This window comes from Pelobates fuscus, chromosome 12 (assembly GCF_036172605.1).
Source record: "Pelobates fuscus isolate aPelFus1 chromosome 12, aPelFus1.pri, whole genome shotgun sequence".
In the NCBI taxonomy this organism is placed as follows: domain Eukaryota; kingdom Metazoa; phylum Chordata; class Amphibia; order Anura; family Pelobatidae; genus Pelobates; species Pelobates fuscus.
In genome coordinates this window covers 12,734,887-12,762,398 of record NC_086328.1, presented here as the reverse complement: position 1 = coordinate 12,762,398, position 27,512 = coordinate 12,734,887, and the positions used below count along the sequence as shown (strand labels likewise).

At 40.2% G+C, this 27,512-nt stretch overlaps 1 protein-coding gene across 2 annotated transcripts in view; it reads right to left on the bottom strand.

Annotated features, from left to right (window-relative positions):
* Nucleotides 1-6,122: 6,122 nt before the first annotated feature.
* Nucleotides 6,123-27,512, bottom strand: part of BANP (BTG3 associated nuclear protein) — a 375,637-nt gene continuing 354,247 nt past the window's right edge. Inside the window, exons 12-14 of one of the 2 annotated variants that reach the window (XM_063437624.1) lie at nt 12,411-12,551; nt 12,175-12,251; nt 6,299-6,383 (exon numbers count right to left, since the gene is read on the bottom strand). In XM_063437624.1, coding sequence (XP_063293694.1) covers nt 12,210-12,251; nt 12,411-12,551 — 183 coding nt within the window. In that variant the 3' untranslated portion in view covers nt 6,299-6,383; nt 12,175-12,209. Of the gene's footprint in view, nt 6,384-12,174; nt 12,252-12,410; nt 12,552-27,512 lie in introns of both variants that reach the window. The other variant, XM_063437623.1, reaches the window with a different exon arrangement.

Sequence of the window (27,512 nt, the reverse complement as noted above, 5' to 3'; positions counted from 1 at the left end):
ATAGGAGCAGTTGTGTGTGTGTGTGTGTGTGTGAGGGGTTCAATGTGTGTGAGGGGTGCAATGTGTGTGTGATTGATACCGCATTTCAGTGCCAGCAGGCCGGTGAGGCAGGTTTCTGATCTTCCCTCTGGTGCGTAAATGCACAAAGCAAGGCCGGCGCTTGGATAGTGCTGGCCCTGCATGGGACGGCAAGTGGGATCAAGAGCCTCGGCGCTATACTATTCTCTCTGGGTGGGGGGGGGGATCCGCCACTGGTGTGCATGCAAAATGCATTCAAATCACTGTTTTCCTATAAGCTGCACAGTCACATGACAGTTTTACACACGTGTTGCTGCAGAAGCACCTGTTGTGGTTGTTTTTACTAAATTACAATGTTTTCCATTGCAGGGTTAAAACTACAAGTGGTCCTTTAAACAAACAGAGTTTTGCACTAAAGTCTACATTTAATTAATTTAAAAGAACACTCCAAGCACCATCACCACAATAGTCAAACCACTTTAGAACTGTTTGAGTTCCTACCTTGGGTCTGCAAGGCTAAGCCCGGCAGCTCGTTGGCTGAACACAATCAAAGAGCTAGCCCAGCACTGCAAGGCTTAGCTCGAGAAAGCTAACAACACAACACGCTTATGTAAGGTTAAATTAGCCAAACTGTGACTATAACAAAATTGGGCACGATTTACAAAAAGTTTGGCTAATATTAGCCACTGAGTGAGTTTTTTTGACATGGATATGCTTAACACATTTTTGCCTAAAAATTTCCAATTTTGTTTTCAGTTCACTACAATTATTTGCTGATGCAAATTACCTAAATTCTAAATAAACTGTACTCCAGAGATTGTAAGATGAATCACAATCTTAGATTATATTACAAACAGTTTAACAGCTGCTGATGACTTGTTAATGATGTTGAAGCAATCACGAATCCCACTGTTCCAATACTATGATAATGCTGTAATCATACTTGGATTAAAAAAGAGCACTATACAATATGTTAAACACTCACGTCTTAGCCATCACAATGCCACAATCCTACTGTTATACATTATGTTAAACACTCACGTCTCAGCCATCACAATCCCACTGTTATACATTATGTTAAACACTTACATCTCAGCCATTAGAATCCTCCGAAGAAGAGTTAGGCATTTTAAGAAAACCATTGGACACTTCAAGAATTCACATCTGAAAACACTTTTCTATCCAATCGATATCTAGAAACATTTGTGTTTGCACATGAGCAAAAGAAAACCCCACAACACCTCTCCTGAGTGTAGCGTTACTTCTGGCACCTTGTGTCTTTCTGGCGACCCTTTTGACGCAGGATGTCATTACACTACACTGTTACAAGATAGACACAGTGGTCTGTTTCCTAAAGACTCAATTGAGTGGGTTCTACACAGTTTTACCCTTGGACACAAATCCCTTTTTGGTTGTGTAACAAGCAATTATATCCACTATTTATCACTGGGTTATAGGACATACCTGTATTTCCTATTGTAAGACACAAGACGGAGCGTTTCATTACCCACAGTGCCCTTCACTGCCCTGCAGATAATATAGGGTTTATGGATATTTTTCTGCTTCCTCGTTTTCTGTGGTTTTAATGTGATTGCGTTCAGGAACCTCCAGTAAAAATTACAGAACTATAAAACATACAAGCTTTGAAATCTTAACTTGTTGAAACTTTGTTATGCACATAGCGGTTAAAAAAATCATCATGTTCTGTAGTTTCACATTCAATACACGGGGCACTCCTTGCAGCCAGCTGTACATGTCTGTCAAGCATTTGTACCTATTTTTCGTAACTCAACAAACTCTTTAGTTATAATATACATAAATACACACACACACGATTTATCTCCCAAGCACGTTTGGAAATCATATGAAATTAGTTCACAGTCACCTAACACAGGCCCTTCCAGCACATTAAGAGTTATAATCACAATGGCCATTTTAATTGTTGTTATGGTGGCTCTTCATATTGCGCTGTTCAGGAGAGGCAATATGCAACCACGTGCGTTTCTCAGCAAGACGCCTGTGGTTACTGTAAAACTGATGCCAGCTGGCTCTATATTGAGCCTCAGTCTGTCCAGCCATGAAGTGGCTGTTTGAACCAGAAATCCTGCTTGTACTTTTAATACATGATGCTTAAGTCTTACCTACACAAAAGTGAAAGTATTTTACATGCATTTTCTCTGTCTTAAGCAAAGACCCCAAGTGGTGCTTTCTGGGGTGCACACTGATGCTGACCAGCTGGATGGATGGTAGTGAGATCTCTCTGCATAAAATAGCTTACATCTGTACAGATATACGGTAGTTTTACTGCACACTGCCAGCACAAAGGCTTTGCTTCTGTTAAAAACAATAAATAAATAAAACAATAGTTTAATGTCACAGAGGCAAAATCAAAAAATGTTCAGCTCAGTTCCACGGCCATCACTTTTACTAACACACAAACTTACATCACTTGTTTCTTCTGCTTAGAACACTTCCCTACCTAGGAGCAGCGGATACATTTGTATCAACTTTTTCACTATAATTTAATTATTTACACCTACAGACACTTTAGGCAATAGAGATTAAAGGAACACTAGAGGGGCAGGAACACAAACAGGTATACCTGACCCTATAGTGTTAAAACCACCATTTAAGTGGCTTGCTCCTCCCTTCCACCCCCACCCCGGCCCCCTTAGAAGGTGTTGGGACTCACCTTATTTTGAGCGCCGCATGCCTCCTTGGTGATGATATCAGAATTTACGATTTTTTGACAATCCAATGCTTTCCCATAGGTAAACCATTGGATTGGCTGAAATCAGCTAGGAGGTGGGATGGGGGCAGGGCCAAATGCCATTTTGGCCAATCAGCACCTCCTCATAGGGATGCATTAAATCAAACTTCAGTGTCTCCATGCAGACTCTGAATCGCAGTGTTGCCTACTGTGCAGCAGTGCCCCAGGAAGCACCTCCAGTAGCCGTTTGAGCAGTGGCCACTGGAGGTGTCCCTAGGTGCAATGTAAACACCGCCTTTTCTCTGAAAATGCCTGCAGGGAATGATTATACTCGCCAGAACAACTACATTAAGCTGTAGTTGTTCTGGTGACTATAGTGTCCCTTTAATGTAAAGTTGTAATTGTTATAAGGCCATGTTAAAAGGCTAAAATGCAGATTGTCTAAGTGGGATAATCATGTATGTTTACCACAAATACAAGAGTTAATACACATGTTGATAGAACTAATTAACCTATTCACTACCAAGTTCTTTTTGACTGATTGTATAACATGTATTTGAAGCAAGGGACGCCTAGGTGGCATATAAGGTTCTATCAACAATCAAATTTGTGTACAAAACTGCTTTGCGGACAAACTTAAAAATTCAAATCGTAAATTTACACAATTTTTATTTTTCATTTAATTGTTCAGCCTTTATGTGTATAAAATATTTGGGAAATTCAAAGATTTAGACAGTGCATAGTGTCATTTGTCTTGCAATACTTCACACAGGGTCTGAAACTTTAGTAAAAGAGCAATATTGCAATTGTTCTAGCAAACAGTAGGTATGACAAAAATAAATATAAATGGTAAAATATCTTCCTTATAGTTATTTGTAGGGACCTTGAAGGCTTTAGTAGCAGTGCAGCTTACTGAAATGGCAATAGACTGTAAAATGAATGTCTACATTTGACCATAATGCCCACGAACAGTAAATAAAGTTAAATCATATATTTTCTAAAATAAATATAATTAAAACTGCATTAGCAGTTTATCAAACTCTGGACTGCTAATGCAATGCTATAAGTGAAATGGCAGTGTCCATTAACTCCACAACGCCCCCTCATCCCTGACAGTAGGAATGATATGACCCATTGAAAACCTCCTTTACTGATTAGAAGTAGGGAATGAGAAGAACTTTTCAACCAATTTGGAGGCATGATATCAATGACGAATGGCTTCTGGCAGAGAAATGTATTCCTCTACAGACAGGTAATCATCCCGATAGATAAATGAGAGTAAAAGAGGCTTTATGGCTTGAGTTTCATTCTGCAAAGTAACTGAAAATAACAATGTTTATACTCTATTCTGATAGGGTAGGGATTAAATGGCATTGCTTAACTAATAACACCCTGAGAGAAAAAGACCACCACAAGCATGTCCATCCCATCTTTGTTCTGAAATTCTGTATTTAGTACCTCAAGTGCAGAGCTAGTTATCATGTAAAATGCACTGCACAGGTACAAAGTATAATTTAAGGTCTGTTTCAGTACCCAGTGAATTTAACCAGTACTGCAGAACAGAGTTGCCAGTGAATTCAGCTGCCAATACAGACCCAAGTCCACAGTGAATTTCCCCACACAAGCAAAGTCCCTGCGATTTCTGCTGTAGAACCAGGCACACTGGGACTTGCTCTGCATAATATAGTTTCACTGCAGAGACAAGATACCTACGTGTTCTGCTGCAGATCCAAGTACCTAGAGTACTCTACTGCAGAGACCAGTATCCTTTATGATAAACGATCACATGACTGAAACCATGATACTTGTCACATGTATAACATGAATGTTTGAATACACTGTATTTACTGGATATAGATGATGACTCTGGACATCTGTTAACCATCAATGGAGATTGATTTCACATTGAGGTAGTTTACACATAAGTCTTTGCAATGAATTTTAACTACATAATAACATTGTGATTGCCCTCCTTTACTGAGAAGAAGAATCTACACTCAAGACCTTTCTGGAAAACCTAATTCTGTCGGAATATGGTAACTCACGTGCATTTTCGCGAACATCACATGCAGTGAATTTTCAGGAATTCCCCAGGAAACTGCAAATCTGAGTCTGAAATCGCTGGATATTCTCCAACTCAGTTATACTCACACCTATTTTCACTTACATTTTGCAGGTTGGTTTTCAATTCATTGCAACTCACTGTTTAGTGAGTAAACCCTTGTTTTAATTTAGGATATATGAGTATTTGTGACCTCTATTTCATTACATGACCACAGACTACACTTAAACCCATCTAGGCTAAAAAGTTAACAGTAACCTAAAAACATTTCTTTGGGCAATCAAGGAAAGTAAGAATATTGAGAAAGTATTAATGAGAAAGTATTGTATTTTGAATAGCTCGTACAATGGCACATTTAACACTTTGGCAATACTCTACAATGTGTTAATCACTTCTCTGTTCCACATTAATTTGCTGAAGTTTTCCCCAAATCCTGAATAACTGTTTTACTACACATTTTAGGCGAAAACAGTTGAGATGGGGATAGTTCCCATTTAGGCCAAAAATGTGAAATCCCCCTGGTTCCAAACAATTCTTGCTTCAGTGAATAAACCTTGCTGTAACAGTAACATAATCTACAACATAGAAAACGAAGTCTGCAAATAAAATTAAATTAAGAAAGTAAAACTACTTAATGGGAAAGAGGAAGAATTTTACTTGCAATAAACACCTCAAAGGTGGATCTTACTCTCCATTAATTAGTTTTTCTTTGTTTACTCATATGTAAGTTTGGAAATGTATCAATAAATTAAATTGCTTTATGTTATATGTATCAGTAGCTTTATAGTTGGTGTAGGTATATATTATATATTTTAACTGAAATAAAATGTCTGTTTGAAGTCTGAAATAAACATAATTTGGCCAATGATGCAGGAGTGTACGGTCTAACTTAGTGACCCCAAAACCTCAGACGAAAAGTCATCATTTGCAGGTGATGCGGTTTCATTTATCAAGCTTTGATTTGTTGACAACCGGGACCACGGAAACAAAGGTTTATATTGCACACGCTAAATAGTTCCAATCCATTGGATGTTCCAAACAAAATTTCAGAAAAAAAAATAAAAAAATCTGTATTTAAGTTTTTTGGAGTGAAGAGTTTAGTTAAACAGAAAATAATAGGTACACCACACTGGATATTTTGTCAAGTAGAAACCGTACAGTGGATAAAAAAATAGCATATAATTGATTACAAATAAATTTAGTTTCCCGTCCACTAATTTATCCAACGTGCAGCAAAGAGTTTTAAGCATTTATTGATGTGTTTTTATAGGATCCAAGTCCAGGAAAGTCTACTGACAGTAAAAATGCCGACTGGCCGAGTGTGTGCGGACATAAATCTTTTTTTTTTTTTTTTTAGTCTGTTTATGTAACCATAGACATAGGGTGATTGCAAACAAATATCTTCTGGACATCTTTTGCCAACAAGTGACGATTGGCTGTTGCCTTTCTCCATGCTTCAGGCTGTAGGTGCACAGTAACGTTTTAGGAAGAGGTCAGATTCCGCAATTAAGGTTGGTGTAGTTACTGAATCTGTATAGTGCCGTGTTCGATGTGCATATCTGACTGGAGTGCAGACTCGAGCTGTTCTACTGCCTGCAAAGAAAAAGGGGGAAAAAAATAGGAAACTGATAAACAGAACTGGCACGACATTAAAGGGACACAATAGTCACCAGAACAACTACAGCTTATTGAATTTGTTCTGGTGAGTAGAATCATTACCTTCAGGCTTTTTGCTGTAAACACTGTATTTTCAGAGAAAATGCAGTGTTTACATTACAGCCTAGTGATACCTTCACTGGCCACTCCTCAGATGGCTGTTAGAGATCCTTCCTGGGTCATGGCTGCCTAAAATGCATCCAAGCATTCAGTATCTCCTCCCTCTGCATGCAGACACTGAACTTTCCTCATAGAGATTCATTGATTCAATTCATCTCTAGGAGGAGATGCTGATTGGCCAGGGCTGTGTTTGAATCATGCTGGCTCTGCCCCTGATCTGCCTCTTTGTCAGTCTCAGCCAATCCTATGGGGAAGCATTGTGATTGGGTCAGGCTACCACTTCTGATGATGTCAGCAGACAGCTTGTTTTTCTGAGTCTAACAGCATGCAGAGCTACAGCTTCTGTCTTGAATACAGTAAGATTTTGCTATGTTTATGGAGGCATGAGGGGCTATATGGTGGTTTTAACAATATAGGATCAGGAATACATGTTTGTGTTCCTGACCCTATAGTGATCCTTTAACCCCTTAAGGACCAAACTTCTGGAATAAAAGGGAATCATGACATGTCACACATGTCATGTGTCCTTAAGGGGTTAAAGAGCAGATGTTTGGCATTTCTATACATCCTAAATTGATCGGTAAATTAGGAATGCTCGGGAGACTAGACAATTTTATATATTGCACTTTGCCCTCTCACTTTGTGACCATACAAGCACTTACGTAAATAGAAAGTCCAACACGCTCTATCTGGGGCAGATACTCTATAGTAACTCTATGTACTTGTTAAATCTGCAAAAGGATGCCTATACCAAGAGAGTCTTCAATTCATGGAATTAACACAGGAGGAGGAGAGCTCCTTTCTCTTTAAATAATCCCGCCCTGGATATGACATCAGTAGATGCGGAGTAATTAGCTGTAATAATTTTATACATTATAGTTATTTATCAATAAACCACATCTGTAAGGGTGAACCCATGCAGGGTTTTGTTCACTTGGAAAGTGCTCAAATTGTACCTCAGTACCACGCTCCAAGAGGCGCCTTTATTCCCCGAGATATATGGGGCTGTCAAAACTGGACCTTTTAAAATTAAAATTCCAATCGCTTCTTGTTTTGTGTAAAGCCTTTCTTTTTAAATTCTTGGCCAATTTGCTAAACTGAGACTTCCTTTTCTTTGTTCTTTCTGATCTCCTTCCAGAAATTCATAAAACCCCTTTGAATTTGTTTTCCCCTGTCTTTGTTGTATAACTTTATGGGTCTTTTGATCACTGTCTTTGCAGTAGAAATGCAAAGAGTATTCCATGTACCATAGCATATTTAAAGGCTGGATTTAGAGGAAAGGAAGTTTAGCTGTACTGGATATTATATAGCCATGTGTCACAATCCACTTTTTTGAGGTATAAGGGCACCCTGACCAGTTGCACATAAGAATGGATGGCTGACGAGTAACCTCAATGGTTTCCAAGGTAACTGCTCTGTATTTAGAATGTGCTACCAAAACTGCTCTTTATATCAGACAATCTCAGACTCTCTCATATCCTCAGTCCTACCACCTCGACTGCAAAGCCATTCTTTGCATCTACAACACTTTTTGTGGATAAAAAATAAAAATCCAAACATTAGTAACTCTGTTTCAGTGGACTTTGCCAAGTTTTATTTAATCTTTTTTTTAGGTAGTTTAAAAGTGGGAAGGCTCCAGTATACTCCTGGCACCATAACGACGACAGTGTGCTGGAAAATTCACAGATAATTATAAATTCACAGATAATTATAAATGAAAGGGACACTATAGGCACATTGAATGTAAATCAAACGTAAAGTTCAGAGAAACTGCAATGTCTATATTCCAGCACTAAGTCAGCTTCTAGTTGCTCTCTACCAGAGGCACTTCAGTAATCTTACCAGAGTTAAGGTCCCTTAAGTGACGCTGGACATCCTCACACTCTGCATGAGGACATCCTGTATCAGATGAAACAAAATGACCATTCCTCTCTATAAATAATAATAACTAACTGAAAGGAAGGTGCGCACGTTTTGAACCGAAGTATGTGTTGGGTGATTTGGAGTTTTTTTTTTATTTTTTAAATAGGCACTCAATAGCACGTGTTTTTTTTTTTTTTTACACTTGGTGATTTGAGCCTTTTGGCTCTCTAAATGGTTATTATCTAACTATACTCTGTTTCCTTCCTCCACCTATCTAGTCAGATACCTTTTACACTAATAAGGTTCTGTGAGTAAAGTATTATTGCAAATTGAGTGGATTTTTGTTACCTCTTGATAGATTTGGATAATGTTGTACCCACTGACCCTAGACAGGTTACAGCCTATTACTTAGCTCTCATATATTTAGATCGTATTTAAGTCCCATTATTCCCTTCAACACTTAGGGATTTCGAATAGGTACTGGAGAATTGTGTGAGTAGATCTAAGTAGCTCTTATCACATTTCTTCCCATATTACAAATTCCACATTTGGCAACATTCAATAAAGCCTAATAGTGGGCATTGCTCTAATGTAATTTAACCTAGGTTTGAAGTGGTTCCTAGTAACAGATTAAGGTTTGGCCTTATTAGGCTTGTGATTATCATTATCATTTGACCGTGGTTTGTTTTATAGCAATTGTTACGTTTAATTCTAAAAGGATATTGTTACTATTGCAGGAGACCCTTCCCTTCAGTTAGTTCTGAGAGGAATGGTCATTTAGTTTCATATGTTTTTTTGGGGGGTTAGGCCCTGAGACACACGTGGATTGTCGTTCTGGTGTATAGACTCATATGCCTGCTTCTTATCACTATTTAGATTTTTCTTGTTTGCATCCTGTATCAGAGAAATCCCCAGAGGGAAAGCATCGATTCAATGCACATTAAGTCCCCGCCGGATGACGTTGGAGGAGGTGGAGTGCCAAAAGATATCGGTGCTGTGAGTGGGTAAGTAAATGAAGGCCTTTAAACCCTTTATCGGATGGGGGCGCGAGGCAGGGAGGAGGCAGAAGGAGCTGTAGTGCCAGGTATACAGCTTTGTATTCCTAACACTCTAACATCCCTTTAATGTTTTCTATAAATGATGTTCTTCCTGGAGCAATAAAAGCAGCGAGGATGCATCAGAACAAATGTATAGAAATTCCTCTACACGTGCCTCTCTAACATACACCGGGTCATTACTAAAGTATGAATTGCCAGGAGTTTACAGTGAATTTCACATTTTAGGACCAAAAAGATCTCCAGTTCAGTTTTCAGTTCATTAATATTAAAATAAAGTCTTTCTTAATATCTCACATTTACGATTTGTTTGCTACTAAAACACATCAATAAGCAAGTTACCTAAAGTTTATATATATATGTTTAAAACGTATTTACAATCAGACTAATTTAAAATAATTTACCCAACCATACCTTACACACTTTCCTCTAGATATCTATAAAATCAACACTTTTTCCTATTTCTTAATTTCCAACTCTAAAAAAAAAAACGTGAACCCTAACGTACTGCGCTGTATTTAATACACAACTGGCTACTATTCTCATAGATCAAACATATACAACCCAAGATAAAAAAATATCCAATCAGTCCATATAAACAGTGAACAGTAAACACATTGTCGGATAATACTGAAACCTAGAATGTGTTCTAGATGGATTTAGAATGGCCTCTTTGAATTCAGAGCTGCTTATAATACCCTGCGGGATTTAATTGTTCGCTTCTTCCATCTGTGATGTCTGCTTCCGTTCTCTACCGCAAGCACTTTCCAAGACTGATGGATTTTGTCCTGAAGTGGATACGAATTACTTAAATAGTATTCTAAGTAAAATTATGTTCTCTTAAATAAACAAGCTTACTTTGTCAGCACGTTTGATTTCACTGTACAGCTCCTCGTGTTTATAGTTCTATACACTGAAAGACCAATAAGCAGTTTTAAATAGAAATAAACACGCTTACCGCTTTCTCTGCTCGTTATCTAGATATACGTCATGGAATATCCACACACTGATCTATGTGGTTACAGCAGCTATCTCAATATCTCTTCAAAACGAGACTCCCATGTGAAATCTACTTTGGAGACAAATTGCCCTACCTAGCTAGAGGCTGATGACTTTTGCCGAAATCAAACACAATGTGGGTTATTACTGAGATCGTTGACTGTTTTTTTAGATTTATCCAGAAAATGTAAAGAGGGCCCAGGCACACAAAACGTCTTAAAGTGCAGACTTTAATAGAAGCATTAATGTTTCAGCCACTAACAGTGGCCTTTGTTAATGTTTTGTGTGCCTGGACCCGTGTTACTTTTTTGGATAACTAACGGAGGTTCGCCACTTCTGGGTTTGGGTTAATCTGACAAGTCTAGCACACTTCCAAACTGAGGCATAAAGAGGAGAATGGAACCTGAGTTTTATTAGGGAACACTGGCATTTTACACTAAGGTGTAATCATTTGTCTGTGATCCCACACCTACAGATGTAGGTGACTGGAAAGAAAATATGGACCTGCGTTAAGTAACATGATGTCAGCTAGAACTGCATGAGCTTGGCTAAAACACCTGGAAATTATGTTTAGCACCTACAGAAATTGTGAGTCTGAAACTTTATGTCTCAGTAATAAAATCTGTTCAACGTGTTTGTTCTGTGAGATATATATATTGTGAATGACTGACTGCACATTCATTTCCACCATGGAGTCAATGAAAACCACAAAGAACTTGACTTGTAAATGAAGCTCACAGTGGCTGTCCAGCACAAGAGATAAGATGGGGCTACGTCTAACCACACACAGTGTGTCTGATTGCTCCTGGCATGCTCGGAAATCTCAGCGGTTGGAAATTACACAGTGCAGGATTTAAAATAAGACTGGAAATAAATAGACATTTGCGCACACACATATACAGAGGGTGGTGTTAGGCTAGGAGTCTAAAACAAAGTAATTAACCATTTAAATCTATGACCGTGCAATGTAATCGTGCAGATTGTAATTGATTCGAGCAGGGCGTTCTTCACCTTGCCTCTGTCTTCCCTATTTTATAATTGTAAAGCACTGCGGAATATATCGTTGATACAGAAATAATAATAATACCAGCCTGCCCACTGCGTAATCATTCAATGTTAGCGTTTAGCACGTACTGGACAAAATGCAACACGTGCTGCAGCCCTATCCAGATCTGCTCTACAATAGGCAACCACCTCTGCCAAGGATGTAGCCCTTTCTCAAAATGTATTCAGCAGTAGGCTTTCTCTAATTTCACACTCCAGATGAACAAAGCACCCTATGAATTCAAGCCTATCCATCATCAAGAACCACACAGGGGATGGATTTCTCCTGTTAAGTGCTCTGTGCATTTAATTTATTTTCTCTGTCTACCACAACCTATACCTGGATGGATCTACCACCATTTCTTTAAAAAAAACTAACTATCCATTCTATGTGGGACTCACATTTACCTGGCTTAGGGGCCTTCAGGAGGTTTTATCGTTCTTGGTTACTCTTGGTACATATAACCTTCATACGTTTTCAATCTATCGACAGTTTTCATATACACTGCACAAGATACCTTTACTTTTACCCAGATACCCTTCTCTGAAGAAAACTCCAACACTGTCTTCAAATTCTCTCTTCTCCGCTCAGAAGTTATATGGGGATGGTAATGGGGCCTCACATTTTTCTGATTCTCAGAACTTACCACATGTCAGTGCAATCATGTGAGTCCCAGGGAATTTATTGTCCATTCTGTATAGAGAATAATTCTGCAGCAAAATTCTAGAAGAGGAGCAATAAGCAGGAAAATTCCATTGGTTTCTCCATGGAGACTGCCAAACATTTAACACGTTGTCCCCAAAATGACTATTTATCTTTAACGCCCCCCCAATCACCCTCAATGAGTTTGCAGCAACGTGCGATGTACATTGATTCACCTACCTCCCCTGTAGCTGAAGACTCTGTCACTGGTGCAAGTTGAACATATTGGACTTGAATGTCACTAGCTTGAAGAGGCGACCCATCAACCACTCCTGTATTGGGGTCAGCGGCAACAGCTATTAGTTGAGCTCCTTGCAGCACCTATAAATAACAGATTAGAGAGACCATTTATTTACTGAAAGACCAATGCCAGGAGCTTGATACAGAGCCATCCACGGTGACAACAGGACTCCACGTAAAGTCATATCTTGGCTAATATCAACATGTTAATCATTTTTATTAATGAGCAATTAACACAAAAAATCAACAACAAAGAAACAAAAACAAAACAAAACATTAATGGCCCAGTTTTTGCTTAGGTAGTAAAGATTGCAAACAATCAGATGGGAGGTGAATGGAAGGACTGGGAAAGGTCATTTAGATAAGTCTGGCAATTTTATCACAGCAGTAAAGAGGTTAAACGGGAATTTAAAAGAGGCTTGGGAAAAGTATTGTATGTTCTATGCCAGCCAAATCAACATACCACAGTAATGATTACAGGGCTGGGATTCCGGTGCAGACAACCACTGAGTTTTCAGAAACGGTGACTGGCATGCACGCAGACCACTTCGAAAACAGAGGGCTTGTGTCCCACCCTTTCACTGCCAGACAGGCATGGTTCCCTAATCCTTTTCCGCAAGCTGATAATGTACCAAACATGTTATGTCAAATACAAACATGTATCCCAGACCCCGTAGTGTTAAAATAGCTATTTAAGTGACCGCTCCCCCGTCTATGTAGTATCTCGCCAGCCCAACCGGTTACGCAGCGGCTTGCTCCAGCTGGTCCCATCTCCATGGCTGAGATCATCAATATTACTGATCTCAGCAAATCTAAGGCTTTACCATAACAATACAATGGAATGCTATTGGGGATTCGCGTCAAAACGTTCACAGCTTCCATACAGAGCGTAGACATGCTGAACGTAGGTGCTGCACACTGACACAAGAAGCTCCTCCAGTGGCCGTCTAAGTGACTGCACCTAGAACAGTGACTAGGCACCCATGTAAACACTGTATTTTCTTTGAAAAGGCCGCATTTACATTGAAAAGCATGCAGGTACAGGCTATTCACACCAGAACCACCACATTAAGCTATATGCTTCTGGTGACTATAGTGTCTCTTTAATCCTTTGAATGTGTGTTTAACAAAAGGCATAGGGATTAACTCTGAAAGTCATATGCAAACTGATAATTTCTGGCAAACTTTAAAATAATCAACCCTAAAGAGATTAAAATAGCTAACCTTTTTCAAGGCAGTTTTTGTAATTATGGTATAGGATATACAATAAAATAAAACACATGCAGATATGACACAGATCTTGCATTATACATTTATTATAAGACCGATTTTCTTAAAACTTAAACCAGCTCTCTTGTAATCTGCTGCCTCAGTAATACTCCTTTTCTAGGTTATTTCTCATATATCTGACAGAATACTGCAAATATACACTTCACAAAGCTGCTAAAATTGTCAAGGCTTAATAAAGGGTTGTGTGTCACAGGCCACTCAAATGGTTAAGTGCAAAATGAAAAAAGCTGAAGGCAAAGTCTGTGAAGGAGGTATTATTTTGCACAGTTCAAACATTTGTATTGACTCATTATCAAAATTCTATGCCAGCAACATATGTGTTTGGCTTGGATCATGCCATCAAGCAGACCTGCTACTGAACATTCTTGGCGTGAGGATATAATGTAACACAAACACAGCGCCCCGTGTCTTTAGGGAAAGAGTGTGTTACAGGGCATGCACATGCTGCTAGTGAAACAACTGCACTGAACGCTTGATTGATGGAAGGACGAAGCACAAAGGGGGTTCAAACTCCGCTAACTGATGTCATACAATGAACGGCCACATTTAATGAACATGGAAACCTGTAGAGCATGTAACAACGTACAGGCATGTGTTTGGAGAATACATTCGCAGTCAGCCAAGCTGTTCTCTCAATAAGAATAAAGTCAAATGAGCTGTGGAATGATTACGAAGCAATGCTGCCGGTTCCCTATAGCTGGGATTTCTTGTACAGCATCTGCGTGATGATGGATTAGCAGCCCGGACTGAAAACATACTGGCTACAGCACGTGCCAATGGCAATGCAATGAATTGACGGAGGTTGCCGCTGCCGGCCTGGGGCATTAGATTGACTTATGTAATTATTAACATGCTATGTATTACAGGTAAGGGTGGATTACAAACCAAAGCTTATGCTCTTACCAGTGGCTCAGTATTTAGCGTTTCCCAATTCTCTTTAAGTGAGGGTACTGATAAACCATTTCCAGTAAGTGGCCATTGTTGAATCGTTTCAGAAGAATGGCCAAAGAAACAGAGGTAGGACACAACCTGTATCCTCCTACTGTAGTTTTTTTGGCCAGGGTTAACAAATAGTCTAGAGCAGCCCTGGGAGAGCTGGCATGAGAGTGAGAATGTTTCTTTAACAGAAAGTAAAAGCTAATTAAGTAAACAACGGGTTTTATTGTTGTATGACATATTCATATGACATGTATCAAATTCCTTATGTTTTATAAACAAAATGTATTGTCATCAGTAAAGTCAAGTCTTAGGGTTGGGCCTTTGATTGGTCAGTTGGTAAATTAATGAATCTGTAAAAGAGGCAAACTCACAGGCTCCTGAACACAGTTATGTTTGCTCTGTGTGACAAATTCCAAATTCCATTTACCTGATAACCTTAACCCAATGCTCCTGTAACCCCTATATCATGAGCTTGGTAACGTGTTCAAGTAGCTGCTTCCTCTTCAATAATCTAATCTAATCAGTAGAAGAACCACCAGGAGGGTGTCAAATACCCCTAAATCAAACGATCAGCCTGTAACATAAAGGAATAGTTCTAGCCTTTGTGTTCTTGATCCGATAAGAATGTACAGGGGGGAAAAATCTAATTACTTTTTTGGACCCTTAGAGTTCCCCGGTGTAACAATGTGTCTGGTGTTCATTAAGTGGGTGGTTAGGTGCAAACGAGGAACACCGTCACAAAAATTGATGTTTCTGCAAATATTCAGTTCAGCTTCTGACTTATATCAGGTTATGTTTTTTTTTTAAGAAGCTGGAAGGTTCTGACCAGGAATATCAATTTCACTCTAATAACGTGGATTCCTATAGCTTTATTAAACAAAAATATTCCAGGTCTGAAGGGGAAAAAATTATATATATATATATATATATATATATATATATATATATATATATATATATAATTCTCCTGTTATTTTTCCGAGTACAGCCATCCAAAGAACTGCAGGGGCTACTGAGACACCTTCCTTTTAACACAATAACAAACGGAGCGCTTAACGCCTCAGGAAGATTGGTTTATGGAAAGAATCCCGATACAACGTAACATGTTTCCCTTTAGCTTTCACTAGGAAGCATCTGAAATGGATTAAGTGCTGCGAGAGTAGGTGAGGAGTAAGACTATAGGGAGACGGCTTGTCTGTTTTGGCTGCATTCAAAACTAGTTACTGTTATAATAATGGAACAGAGACAAAAGAACAGCCTGGGAATGCATGAAATCTAATGGGGCAAAAAGCAGGACTCCCACCCAAAGACGTAAAAAGAAAGATCAGCTATTGCAGGTTCACTCACACAAATAGAAAACATATGCCATGAGCTGCAGCATATACCAGAAATGGCACCTTAAAGGAGCACTATAGGCACCCAGACCACTTCAGCTCAATGAAGTGGTTTGGGTGCCAGGTCCCCATCGTTTTAACTCTGCAGCTGAAAACATAGCAGTTTCAGATTAACTGCAGGCTTAATCCAGCCTCTAGTAAATCGGAGTAAATCGCACTTATTTGACGCTGGACTTCCTCACAGGGTGGGTTTGAATGCGAGCGCACCTCTGGTTGTGCACCTCCCATAATGCACAGCACCCTATATTTATACTAGTGTCTAAATAACCTCCCACAATGCACAGCAGTGCCTAAATACCCTCCCATAGTGCAGAGCACCCTATAGTTATACTACAGCGCCTAAATACCCTCCCATAATGCACAGTACCCTATATTTATACTACCGTGCCTAAATAACTTCCCATAATGCACAGTACCCTGCAACATGGATATCCTGTCAACCTTATTTGGTTTGCAGCAATCTTTTACAACTGGCAGATCCCAGGTACAGACCATCTGGACCCCAATGCCAACGCTGAGAACCTGAAGAGAGAGGCATCAGGAATTCTCAATATCTGAAGAACTAAAACAATCTGCAATATTCATCGGTGCTCTAAAAATATTGCCATTTCATGTTCTGAGGCCAATACAAAATACTTCAAAATAGGCCTGCGTCTTGTCAGGTTTCCCGTTAACTCCTGGCTGCCACTGTGAGGGCACAGCGAAACAGGCGACAACTAAAAAACCTAGATTTTATCTCGATGAGATAATCCTAGGTTTGGGTGTGAGCACTGAGTCACATAAAGCACGTTATTTAGACTTCTTTTTGGGCACCTCTACCTCTGAATCCTTTCCAGATACTGGATTTGATGCCAGTTTTCTGTTTGTAACGTAGGCTGGCACCTTGTTCTCTTGGTACATTTACATGTAAAGAACCATGAAATGTAAATAGCCTCGAGCCGCAGCGGAGTTTGGGAAAGAAAGCGGCTTAGATTCCAGGTCTCTGCACAGCGACCAGGCCATGGCTTCACACTGCAGGTGTACTCAGCCTTTAGGTTACAGCTTGGAAATGGCCACTTCCAGCTGGACTCTAAATCCTTTATTAATTTTATGTTTTTATTTATTACTTGTAGGATAGAATGCAGATCCTCTGTGAATCGCAATATTATACATATGCTTGTGATCCAACAGGTTTTACTCCTTGCACTTTATCTACACAGCAACAACATTCTACACAGCGCTTTACTATTAAACAACAAACAACAAACAATACACAGACACACAAAAAAGGTTGGCTGAAACAAGAGGTATAAAGAAAGAATGCCTTACTTCAAAGTGTGATTATTATTTGAGTTGTCACAGCAGTGTCAGATATGTGATATTATTCCAAATAAATTCCCTAACCGTTGTAAAATTAACCCGACCAAACTACAATAAAAAATCTTGCTGCCGGACTCATAACGCCTGGCTACATTACTAAATATTTCTCAGAGGACTTTTCCAACATCTCTTTAATTAAGGAAAATTAACAAAGTGTGAGCCAAACAGTTAAAGCAGGGGTTATCAACCTGGTCCCCACCGTCCACTAGTAGGTGGTGGGTTCTGCAGAAAACGCCCAGTGGGCCTTGATGGCTGTGGGTCAAGGCTGGCAGGTGAGATCCTTTCATCTCCCCTGCTGGCCCATGCAGAGCCAGCCTTGCTGAAAGCCCTCTCGTGCTGGTGAGGAGATCAAAGATCTCCCTCACAGTCCCACTGGCACTTAGTTCCAACAGAGGGAGGCTCTGTGTTCCTCCCACGAACAGGCTGGTCAGAGCGCTGCCGTGCATTACCATGGCAACACTCCAGTACAGTGCTGTGCTCGCAGGAGGACAGGAGAGTCAGCCTGCAGCCGCTGCAGGCTAAAGTGAACGTGCCACCACTGGACCACCTTTGCTTGCAGCATTATGCCTTCCCTCCCTGGTAAAAGGTAAGAAGAAGGGAAGGGGAGACATTAAGATTTTCACATCTCACCCACCTACACACACTGCCCCCCTCACAGACACACAGACACACGCACTGCAACCCACACACACACACTGCCCCTCTCACACACACAATACACCCTTCACATACACACTGCACCCTTCACACACATACAGGAACCCTAACACACACACACAGCACCCTTAGCGCACACACACACATAAAAAAAGTATTCCACAATATTATTCCCTTTTAATATATTATTTAAAGCACATACTGAAACCCTAAACAATTCTATACCGTTGTAATGAAAACTATTTAATCCCCATTAAAAAAATCAAGTTTAATGTCAAAATGTACAGACTTTCAGCTGTTTGCAATGAACAAATCAAACAAAAGCAATTAAAAGAGCTCAACACAACGCATGCTTCAACTGGCTTACTCAAATTCTACTGAAAATTCTACTTCGTGGCAAACATCTTTAGTACTTAGCAGAGCACCTTTTGCGGTTATGACCTGCTACAAATGAGATGCGAAGCCAGACACCAGCTTCTGGCAGCGTTCCTGAGGAATCTTAGCCCATTGCTTATGAGCAATGGCCTCCACTTGTGATATTCTAGGGTTTGCATGCCTCAACCGCCTTCTTTAAATCCCACCAAAGATTTTTGATCGTCACTGTAGAATTTTCCAAGACTTCTTCAGCAACCAAGCCTTGGTGGAATTTGAGGCATGCTAAGGATAATTGTCTTGTTGGAATGCCCAGTGACGCCCAAGCTTCAGCTTCCTCACAGACGGCATGACATTTTCTCCTAGGATTTCCTGATACTTCAATCCATCTTGCCTTCCACACGCTGCAGATTTCCAGTGCGAGAGAATGAAGAGCAGCCCCAGAGCATCCTCAAGCTTAAAGGATCACTATAGTGTCAGGAAAACAACGCGGTTTTCCTGACACTATAGTGCCCTAATGTTGCCCCCACCCGTGGCACTAAAGGGGTTAAAACCCCTTCAGCCACTTACCTTAACCCCTTAAGGACCAAACGTCTGGAATAAAAGGGAATTATGACATGTCACACATGTCAGGTGTCCTTAAGGGGTTAATCCAGCGCTGGTGACCTCTCCTCCCCGTCCGAAATCAGCTCCCCCGTCCGACGTCACTGGAGCCGAATGCGCATGCGCGGCAAGTGCCGCGCGCGCATTCAATGCTTTCCTATGGATGCTCTGCGCGATGGAGGCGAAATTTGCCTGCAGCGTCACAGATGCGCTTCTAGTGGCTGTCCGGAAGAGAGCCACTAGAGGCTGGATTAACCCCAAATCTAAACATAGCAGTTTCTCTGAAACTGTTATGTTTACATGTGAAGGGTTAAAACCTGAGGGACCTGGCACCCAGACCACTTCATTGAGCTGAAGTGGTCTGGGTGACTATAGTGTCCCTTTAACCCCTTAAGGACACATGACATGTGTGACATGTCATGATTCCCTTTTATTACAGAAGTTTGGTCCTTAAGGGGTTAACTGTAGGGAGAGTGTTCTTTTCATGCGTCACACTTCTTCCTCAAGACATACTGCTGATCCATTGGGCCGAAAAGTTCCAGTTTTGTTTCATCACTCCATTGAGCATATTGGGGTTGACTTTTCTTGTGCTTTTGGCTCAGTAGTGGTGCACGTCTTGGAATTATGGCATGGAAACCTTCTGCGTTTAGTATGCCCCTTACTATACTCAGTGAAACCTCAGTGCCTGTTGCCTCAAACTCTTCCGGCAGGTGTTTTGCAGTCACTAAATGGTTTTTCACAGCCTACTGTCTCAGAAATCTGGTTGCAGGCATTGATAGCTTCCATTTTCTTCCCTATCCAGGTAGTGTAACCACTGTTCCTTCAACAATGAACTTGCGAACGTTGCTTCCAGAGGTGTCTTAAAGGACCACTCTAGTGCCAGGAAAACATACTCGTTTTCCTGGCACTAGAGTGCCCTGAGGGTGCCCCCACCCTCAGGGACCCACTCCCGCCGGGCTCTGGGGGGAGGAAGGGGTTAAACTTACCTCTTTCTCCAGCACCGGGCGGGGAGCTTTCCTCCTCCTCCTCTTCTTCCTCGCGACGTCATCGGCTGAATGCGCATGCGCGGCAGGAGCCGCGCTCGCATTCAGCCGGTCGTATAGGAAAGCATTCATAATGCTTTCCTATGGACGCTTGCGTGCTCTCACTGTGATTTTCACAGTGAGAAGCACGCATGCGCCTCTAGCAGCTGTCAATGAGACAGCCACTAGAGGCTCTGGAGGCTGGCTTAACCCTCAGTATAAACATAGCAGTTTCTCTGAAACTGCTATGTTTATAAAAAAAAGGGTAAAAGCTAGCTGGACCTGGCACCCAGACCACTTCATTAAGCTGAAGTGGGCTGTGTGCCTAGAGTGGTCCTTTAAGCAACATTGAGTGCCGTTGCCATCTTTTAGTATCCTGTTTGCTTGTTTCTGAAGGTCAATGATCTCGTCTCTTAACTTTGTGGACCATTCTTTTTACTTAGCCACATTTGTAACAAGCAGCCAAACGTGACACTCAACAAACCCCTAGCGAGTTCAGGTATTTCAAGTGTTCCAGCTCAAGCACATCTGGTGCAACTAAATAAGCCCTTGATTAGTTGCATCAGGTGTGCTTGAGATAACACCCGTTTTGCATATTTGTGCTGTTTTGAGGGACTCAATTCAGGGGGTTGAATAATTTAGAGATTGGAGAATTCAACGAAGGGCCTGAACACAACCCTTACCTAAACATTTTTCCATTACTAGATCATGTTGAATCCATTATTGCAGCTCATTCAGCTCTGGGTTCATACACGAAATTTTAAAAAGCAGTCTTGTCTTGAATTTCGCAATATCACTGTTTAAATGTTCAATCTGTTAAGTCTTTACAGATTTTACGAGAAAAAAATGCTTACTCAACATGATCCAGGCTTAATTTTCTTATTTTTAGCTTATTTTAGTAATTATTTTGCTGGTTTCTTTACTATTGTATTACTGATTTATTACCTTCATGACTGTAGAGCATCTTAATCATACTGTAGCAACCCTTTGTTATTTTTTGGGGAAAATAAGATAGATGTCTTTCTCAGCTATGCAATGAGATATGAAACTTTTATTTGTGATGTGCTAATGGACATGAGAAGTGACCAAAACTAAACTTCATCTGATCTGTTTCTATATAGCTCCTTCGGTCTGAATCTTGATTTATTTCCTGAAGAGTTTGAATTATCATAAAATATCCCTTATCTTTAGCAGTTAGGGTGGAGCTTAAAGACAGGACCTGTTTCAGATTTACCCACAATCCATCAGTAAAATCTATCCCACACAAGGGTAAACAGGAGACATCGATAGAAACATAGCAACATAGAATGTGACGGCAGATAAGAACCATTCGACCCATCTAGTCTGCCCAGTTTTCTAAATACTTTCATTAGTCCCTGGCCTTATCTTATAGTTAGGATAGCCTTATGCCTATCCCACGCATGCTTAAATAAGAGGAGAGCATGGCAGAGGAGAACATAATAAATGCTCCTAGATATTGAGAGTCAGCACAAGGAAGAAAAAATAATACATATAAAGGCAACAGGGAGAATAATTTCAACGAGATACAATGGGCATCAAGAAAGGAAAACTAAAATAGGATAACAAATGTTTTTTAAAGTTTTTAAATAAACCCCACAACATGATAGGGACACTTCAACACATGGACCCCACTGTTTTCTTCCAGAATGCACAAAACATTTTTATTCCGTTTTTTATCTCCACTTTTTACTCCCTGGTTTCTCTGACTTAATCCCAGATTACAGCCTCAACATTCCAAAAACCAATCACTGTATACAATACATTGTATAAAAAGTAAACTCTGAAATATAATCAGGGTTTAAATTGTATACAATGTATCAGGGCTTAAATTATTTATATAGAAACATAAAGAAGTCAGTAACTATACTAAATTCATTAAAGTAGATTTGACCTATTTTGTAGTAAATATCTTTAACCAAATTTTGATTCATTTTTTTTGTTTGAGCTTTCTCTTTTGTTGCCCTGCCCTTTCCTCAATTGTCCAGGCAATGACAATGTCTCTTGTAATGGGCAGGCAAAGGTACAGACAGACTGTTAATGAGTTTCCAGAATTTAGGCTCTCTTGGGAACTTGACTTTTGGCAGATCTCCAGTTAACATTCTGATACTAGTGAAGTCCCTCCAGTTAACATTCTGATAGTAGTGAAGTCCATGATTAAAGGAACACTATAGGGTCAGGAACACAAACATGTATTCCTGACCCTAGAGTTTTAAAAGGCACCATCTCCCCCTCCCCCACCCCCTTTACCCCTCTACCTACAGTAAAATCTTACCTTTATTCCAATCTGCTGCTGGCTCTGCCCCTGATCTGGTTGTTTGGCTGACCTCATCAGAAGTAATTATACGAGTCAATCACAATGTCTTCCCATAGGAAAGCATTGGATTGGCTGAGCTTGTCAAGGAAGCAGACAAGTGACAGAGCAAGTACAAGCCAAACACAGCCCTGGCCAATCAGCATCTCCTCAAAAAGGAAGAAAGTTAAAGGGAAACTCCAGTGCCAGGAAAACAACCCATTTCCTGGCTCTGGAGGGTCCCTCTCCCTCCCACCCCCCAATCCCCAGTTACTGAAGGGGTGAAAACCCCTTCAGTCACTTACCTGAGGCAGCGACGATGTCCCTCGTCGCTGTCTCCTCCCCCGCGCCGCTCCTCCCTGTGATTCCGTCGGCCGGTGGGCGAGACTGATCCCGCCCACCGGCTGAGGAGACCTAATGCGCATGCGCGGCAATGCCGCGCATGCGCATTAGCGCTCCCCATAGGAAAGCATTGAAAACGAATTTCAATGCTTTCCTATGGGGAAATAAGCGACGCTGGAGGTCCTCACACAGCGTGAGGACGTCCAGCGACGCTCTTGCAAGGAAAATCCTTGCTAGAAACCTGGAAGTGCCCTCTAGTGGCTGTCTAGTAGACAGCCACTAGAGGTGGAGTTAACCCTGCAAGGTAATTATTGCAGTTTATAAAAAACTGCACTAATTACACTTGCAAGGTTAGGAGTAGTGGGAGTTGGCACCCAGACCACTCCAATGAGCAGAAGTGTCCCTTTAAGCCTGGAGTGTCCCTTTAAGTGTCTGCATGCAGAGGGTGGAGATACTGAATGTCAGTCACATTGTGAAGCACTGCCCCAGGAAGCACCTCCTGCAACCAATTGAGGAGTGGCCAGTGGAGATATCCCTAGACTGTAATGTAAACACTGCCTTTTCTCTAAAAAAAAAAAAAAAGTGTTTACTGCAAAAAGCCTGAAGAGAATGATTCTACTCACCAGAACAAATTCAATAAGCTGTAGTTGATTTAGTTACTATAGGGTCCCTTTAATATTCTCTACATTTAAACTATACATAGCATTAAAATGGGACACATTGTGATAAACGTCCCTCCTGTAATGTGCTAGCTCACATAAATAAATAAAAATCATGCTGTGTAAAATAAAATACAAATAAGTATTGGACTAACTCTGCTGCCAGTTCATTTGCAATTTTTTATTAGATATTTTAAATCAAGGCTCTGCTGTCTGGCTCTTCTCCAATCAAAAAACTCAGTCACACTGTAGTAGGATCAGAATTACATAGTTTACTGCATGATAAGCTGGTGAGTTATATAAAGTAGGCAGGCTTAGTGCTGCTTCCCAATTAGAAACCAGCTTGTCAAGCAATTACGAACCAGGACAGTTAATTTTAAACACATAAAACTGTAGAGGCATCCAAACTGCGGATGGTTCCTGAGGTCAGCTAAAGGTATTTAAACACGTTACACAGATAAGCCTTTCATTTCCAAAATAGTTAAATGCACATGGTGAGTTGCCAGGACCTCTGTAACATGACCGACTTACCAATAACTGGAAAAATAATTTAAGGAGCAAAGGGTGGGGATTCATAAGTCGCCAAAGCAACGAGAAAGCAAGTGCCAGGATCCAATTAAGCAGCTACCTATAATGTCAGGTCCATTTACTAAATGGATAATTTGGGGAAATAAGCCAGAGAGGCATTTTTTTGTGATAGGCAATCCAGCACTTCTGAATCTGAAACCCAACTAGGATATAAAGCACACCATGTCCAGTGTTTGTTTGTCTGTAGTCTGACACATATGTCTGCTATCTGCACTGAGTCACCTCTGAGTAATCTGGCTGGGGCTGCTGAATCACTACAGCTCCTCTAAAAAGGGCTCATGGATTTCTTGCTTGCCATAGCGGCTAAATTCCCATAACAAATTCCTGGTGACAAGTGATTCAATGGTCGAGGTGAGGTTAACCAACAAATGCATAGCTGCTAGAAAAATGAACAGCGAAGATTGTTCGAGTCTTTCCCTGGTGTACACAGAGTTTAGAATTCTCGTATTTAGAAAGGCTGAACATCTCCCACATTGCCTATGTCACAGAGAGGCATTCAGTGTGGAGAACGGACCAATATGATTTTATTTGTGATGTGCTAATGGACCTCAGAAGGCTATAGTTCTGCTATATGTTTTTCCGCTGCTACAACCTCAACTCAACAGTTATCCCATGCATTTATGTTCGGACTGTAAAAAAAAAGTAAAAATAAATGTACCTCTCTGTAAAACCTATGAACCCTGCACTAAAAGTCTTCTGTATCTACAGGAGGCAGTGCATATCACGTAAAAAGTACGATCTAGCTCTGTAGACTAAATAATTACAATATTTTTTAGCCTGGTTGGTAAATGCACATTTAATGTGTGTGCTTTACTGTAAGATTCGTACGTCCAAAGACCCTTGTTGGGTGATACCATGTCTGAAGCTTTTTACTATGGCCATTTCACGCAGACGGGTTTTGTCTATGGGGCTTAATAGGTTGATTCTGGTGGGGTCAGGATAAATGAGCAGAATCTCCAGGTAAGTGCTCAGAATCTCTGGATGATGGGGAAGATTTTCAAGGTAAATGGTCACTTTAGACCATGTGCTATGTTTGATGCACACAATATCTAGAAGATATTATCAAAGATTGCAGATAAACCATGTTTGACTTTTTTTATTTTTTATTTTTTTAACAAAACTAAACAAAGTCCAGTTTTGTTCAAAGCTGTTTAGTAACAAAAACCTTGACGCCTTCAGGTATGCTGACCAATATCATTTAGATGTTAATATATCATAAGAATTTGTTAGGGATTATTTTAAATCTCAAGAGGTATCATTTACTCTGCTTTGTGTGGCAAATCTGGCACAATTATTCATTTATCCCTCAAAAGTTCCCAAATAATGTCTGCTTCCATGCAAGGGAAAGAATGGTGGGGATTAAATTCTTTGGTTATAGGGACAATGTAGGCACTGTAACTACATCTTCTCAATTAAGTGGTTATAGTGCCAAGTGTCCCTTGGTGCCATCGTTCTATTCAGCATTGAACTATTACATGATAATTCCAAGCAGCATATCCCCTCTGTGCTGATGAGCCTAATAAGGGAGGAGACGTGTGTTCTTGTGATTGGCTGAGAGTACCACGTGATTGGTTTATCATAGTGCCCTTTGTAAGTATGAATTGAAATTAATGGCAGGGCTAGAAGGAAGAGGCCAGGCAGTGGGCAGCCAGGGAACCTTATTTAATGTTAAACTGCTGAAAATGGTTTAACACTGAATGGAGAGGTAATACCAGGGGACTCAAGACGCTAAAAACAATTCACTATGACAAAATGGTTAAAATGCCTACAGTGTCCCTTTGAGGATGCTATATTTATGAAGGTAGGGGTTCGCAAAAGTGACAAACCCACCTTTTATGGTTTATAGATCATTGGCGTACATCTCCCGTAATGCCCTTACAGCCAAATGCTGTCAAAGCATCATGGAATATGTAGTCCACAGCATCTGGAGTGCGGAGGGTTGCCTACCCCTGCGATACATAGATTATTGATGGCCTTGACAGCAATTTCCCAGGATCTGCAGAAACCTAGTAAATATATATATATATAACATTTATACATATACTAAGCAACGGTCAATGCCAAGTTTCCACTGAGTGATAACCAGTACAACATGCAAACCGTGGATGGACTTTTCCCGAAACATTTAATGATTGTCACAAAACCCTGAACAAAGTTGAGTTTTATGGAAAAATCGCTGGTTTGTAAACGGAGTGACTGTTACAAGATACAAGGGAACTTTAATTACATACTGAGTGTTCAAGTAGGATGCCAGAAACTCAAACACATACTCGTTATTAATGAGGTAGTCTTGATAGGTCCTGAAATATGATTTAAGCTCATTACGGAGGTACATGTGTGCTTTCATTGGCAGAAAGAAACTAACATACTTGGACGGTATTTACATTCTCCTAATTTATTGGCCAGAGCCAGCACTTCTTATAAAAGCCAGCTATGAAAGGTTTATTGATATTGCAAACTGATTATAAATGTTGTCTAGAGATTAAAGTGGCTAAATTGTATTTACTGCCGAACGGTGCAGGCTCAGTGTGCCGTACAAATTATCTTACTTCCTCAGTATGAGGCAGGTAACGCCAAGCAACATTTTAGGAAACATCAACAGATAACAGATGGGTTTCCATGTGGAAATTATAAGGCCCAGTACACAAAATGATGATTGTCCTGGGCACTCAAATTAAATATAGAGATGAAGTTGGCCTCATTTGTGTACGCAAACCTTCACAATTATGATAATGCTGAGTATTGTGAATGGCTCTTAAGTGTTAAAATGCTTGTGCAGATACCGCAGCAAAATAGCTGCAAGAACAATGACTCAACTGCAATTACTGGGTCTGTGCAAAACAGACGAAAACAATGATATTTTTCTGAAATGTTTGGTAAAGTAACAGGTGATTTAAAGCCACAAAACACGTGCCGCATCAGATGAGCACAATTTTTAGACCACTTTCACATTTTTGGTATCACAATAATCGCAATTTCTGAAATTTGCTCAATGATTTTTACATGTCAATAAAAGTTATTTTATTGACAGCAGTTGGCTAGTGATTGAGAATGGGAAATAGATTAATTTCTTCCATTCTGCAGCTAAAAACGTAAGCATTTAACTATGTTTTTTTATTTTTTCTGTGGAGTTTTTGTAATATACCTGTAACTCCCTCTTTGAGTTTGCCCTGCTCCCCAATATAAGTATAAAGAGCAGCTTTATAACTCTGACAAAGGCAAAATGTTCTTTCTGCATTGCCCCGATTGTACTGGAAACAGGTTTATTATAACAGCAGCCCAAACGTTTTAGGTTAATCTTTAACAATCCGATTAAAGAAAAACAGTAGATTCTATTTATATCATAAAACGGCAAAGTGACTTATTTATGGAAGACTGTGGGATGGAAGTGTCTGGTGAAGGTCTATTTTAAGACACTGTGCGTAGCACTATTATGCCAAACTACTTTCTTACATATTTGCGCAGCCATGACTAAATAGAGAGGCTTATAATGAAAAGTATTTAGG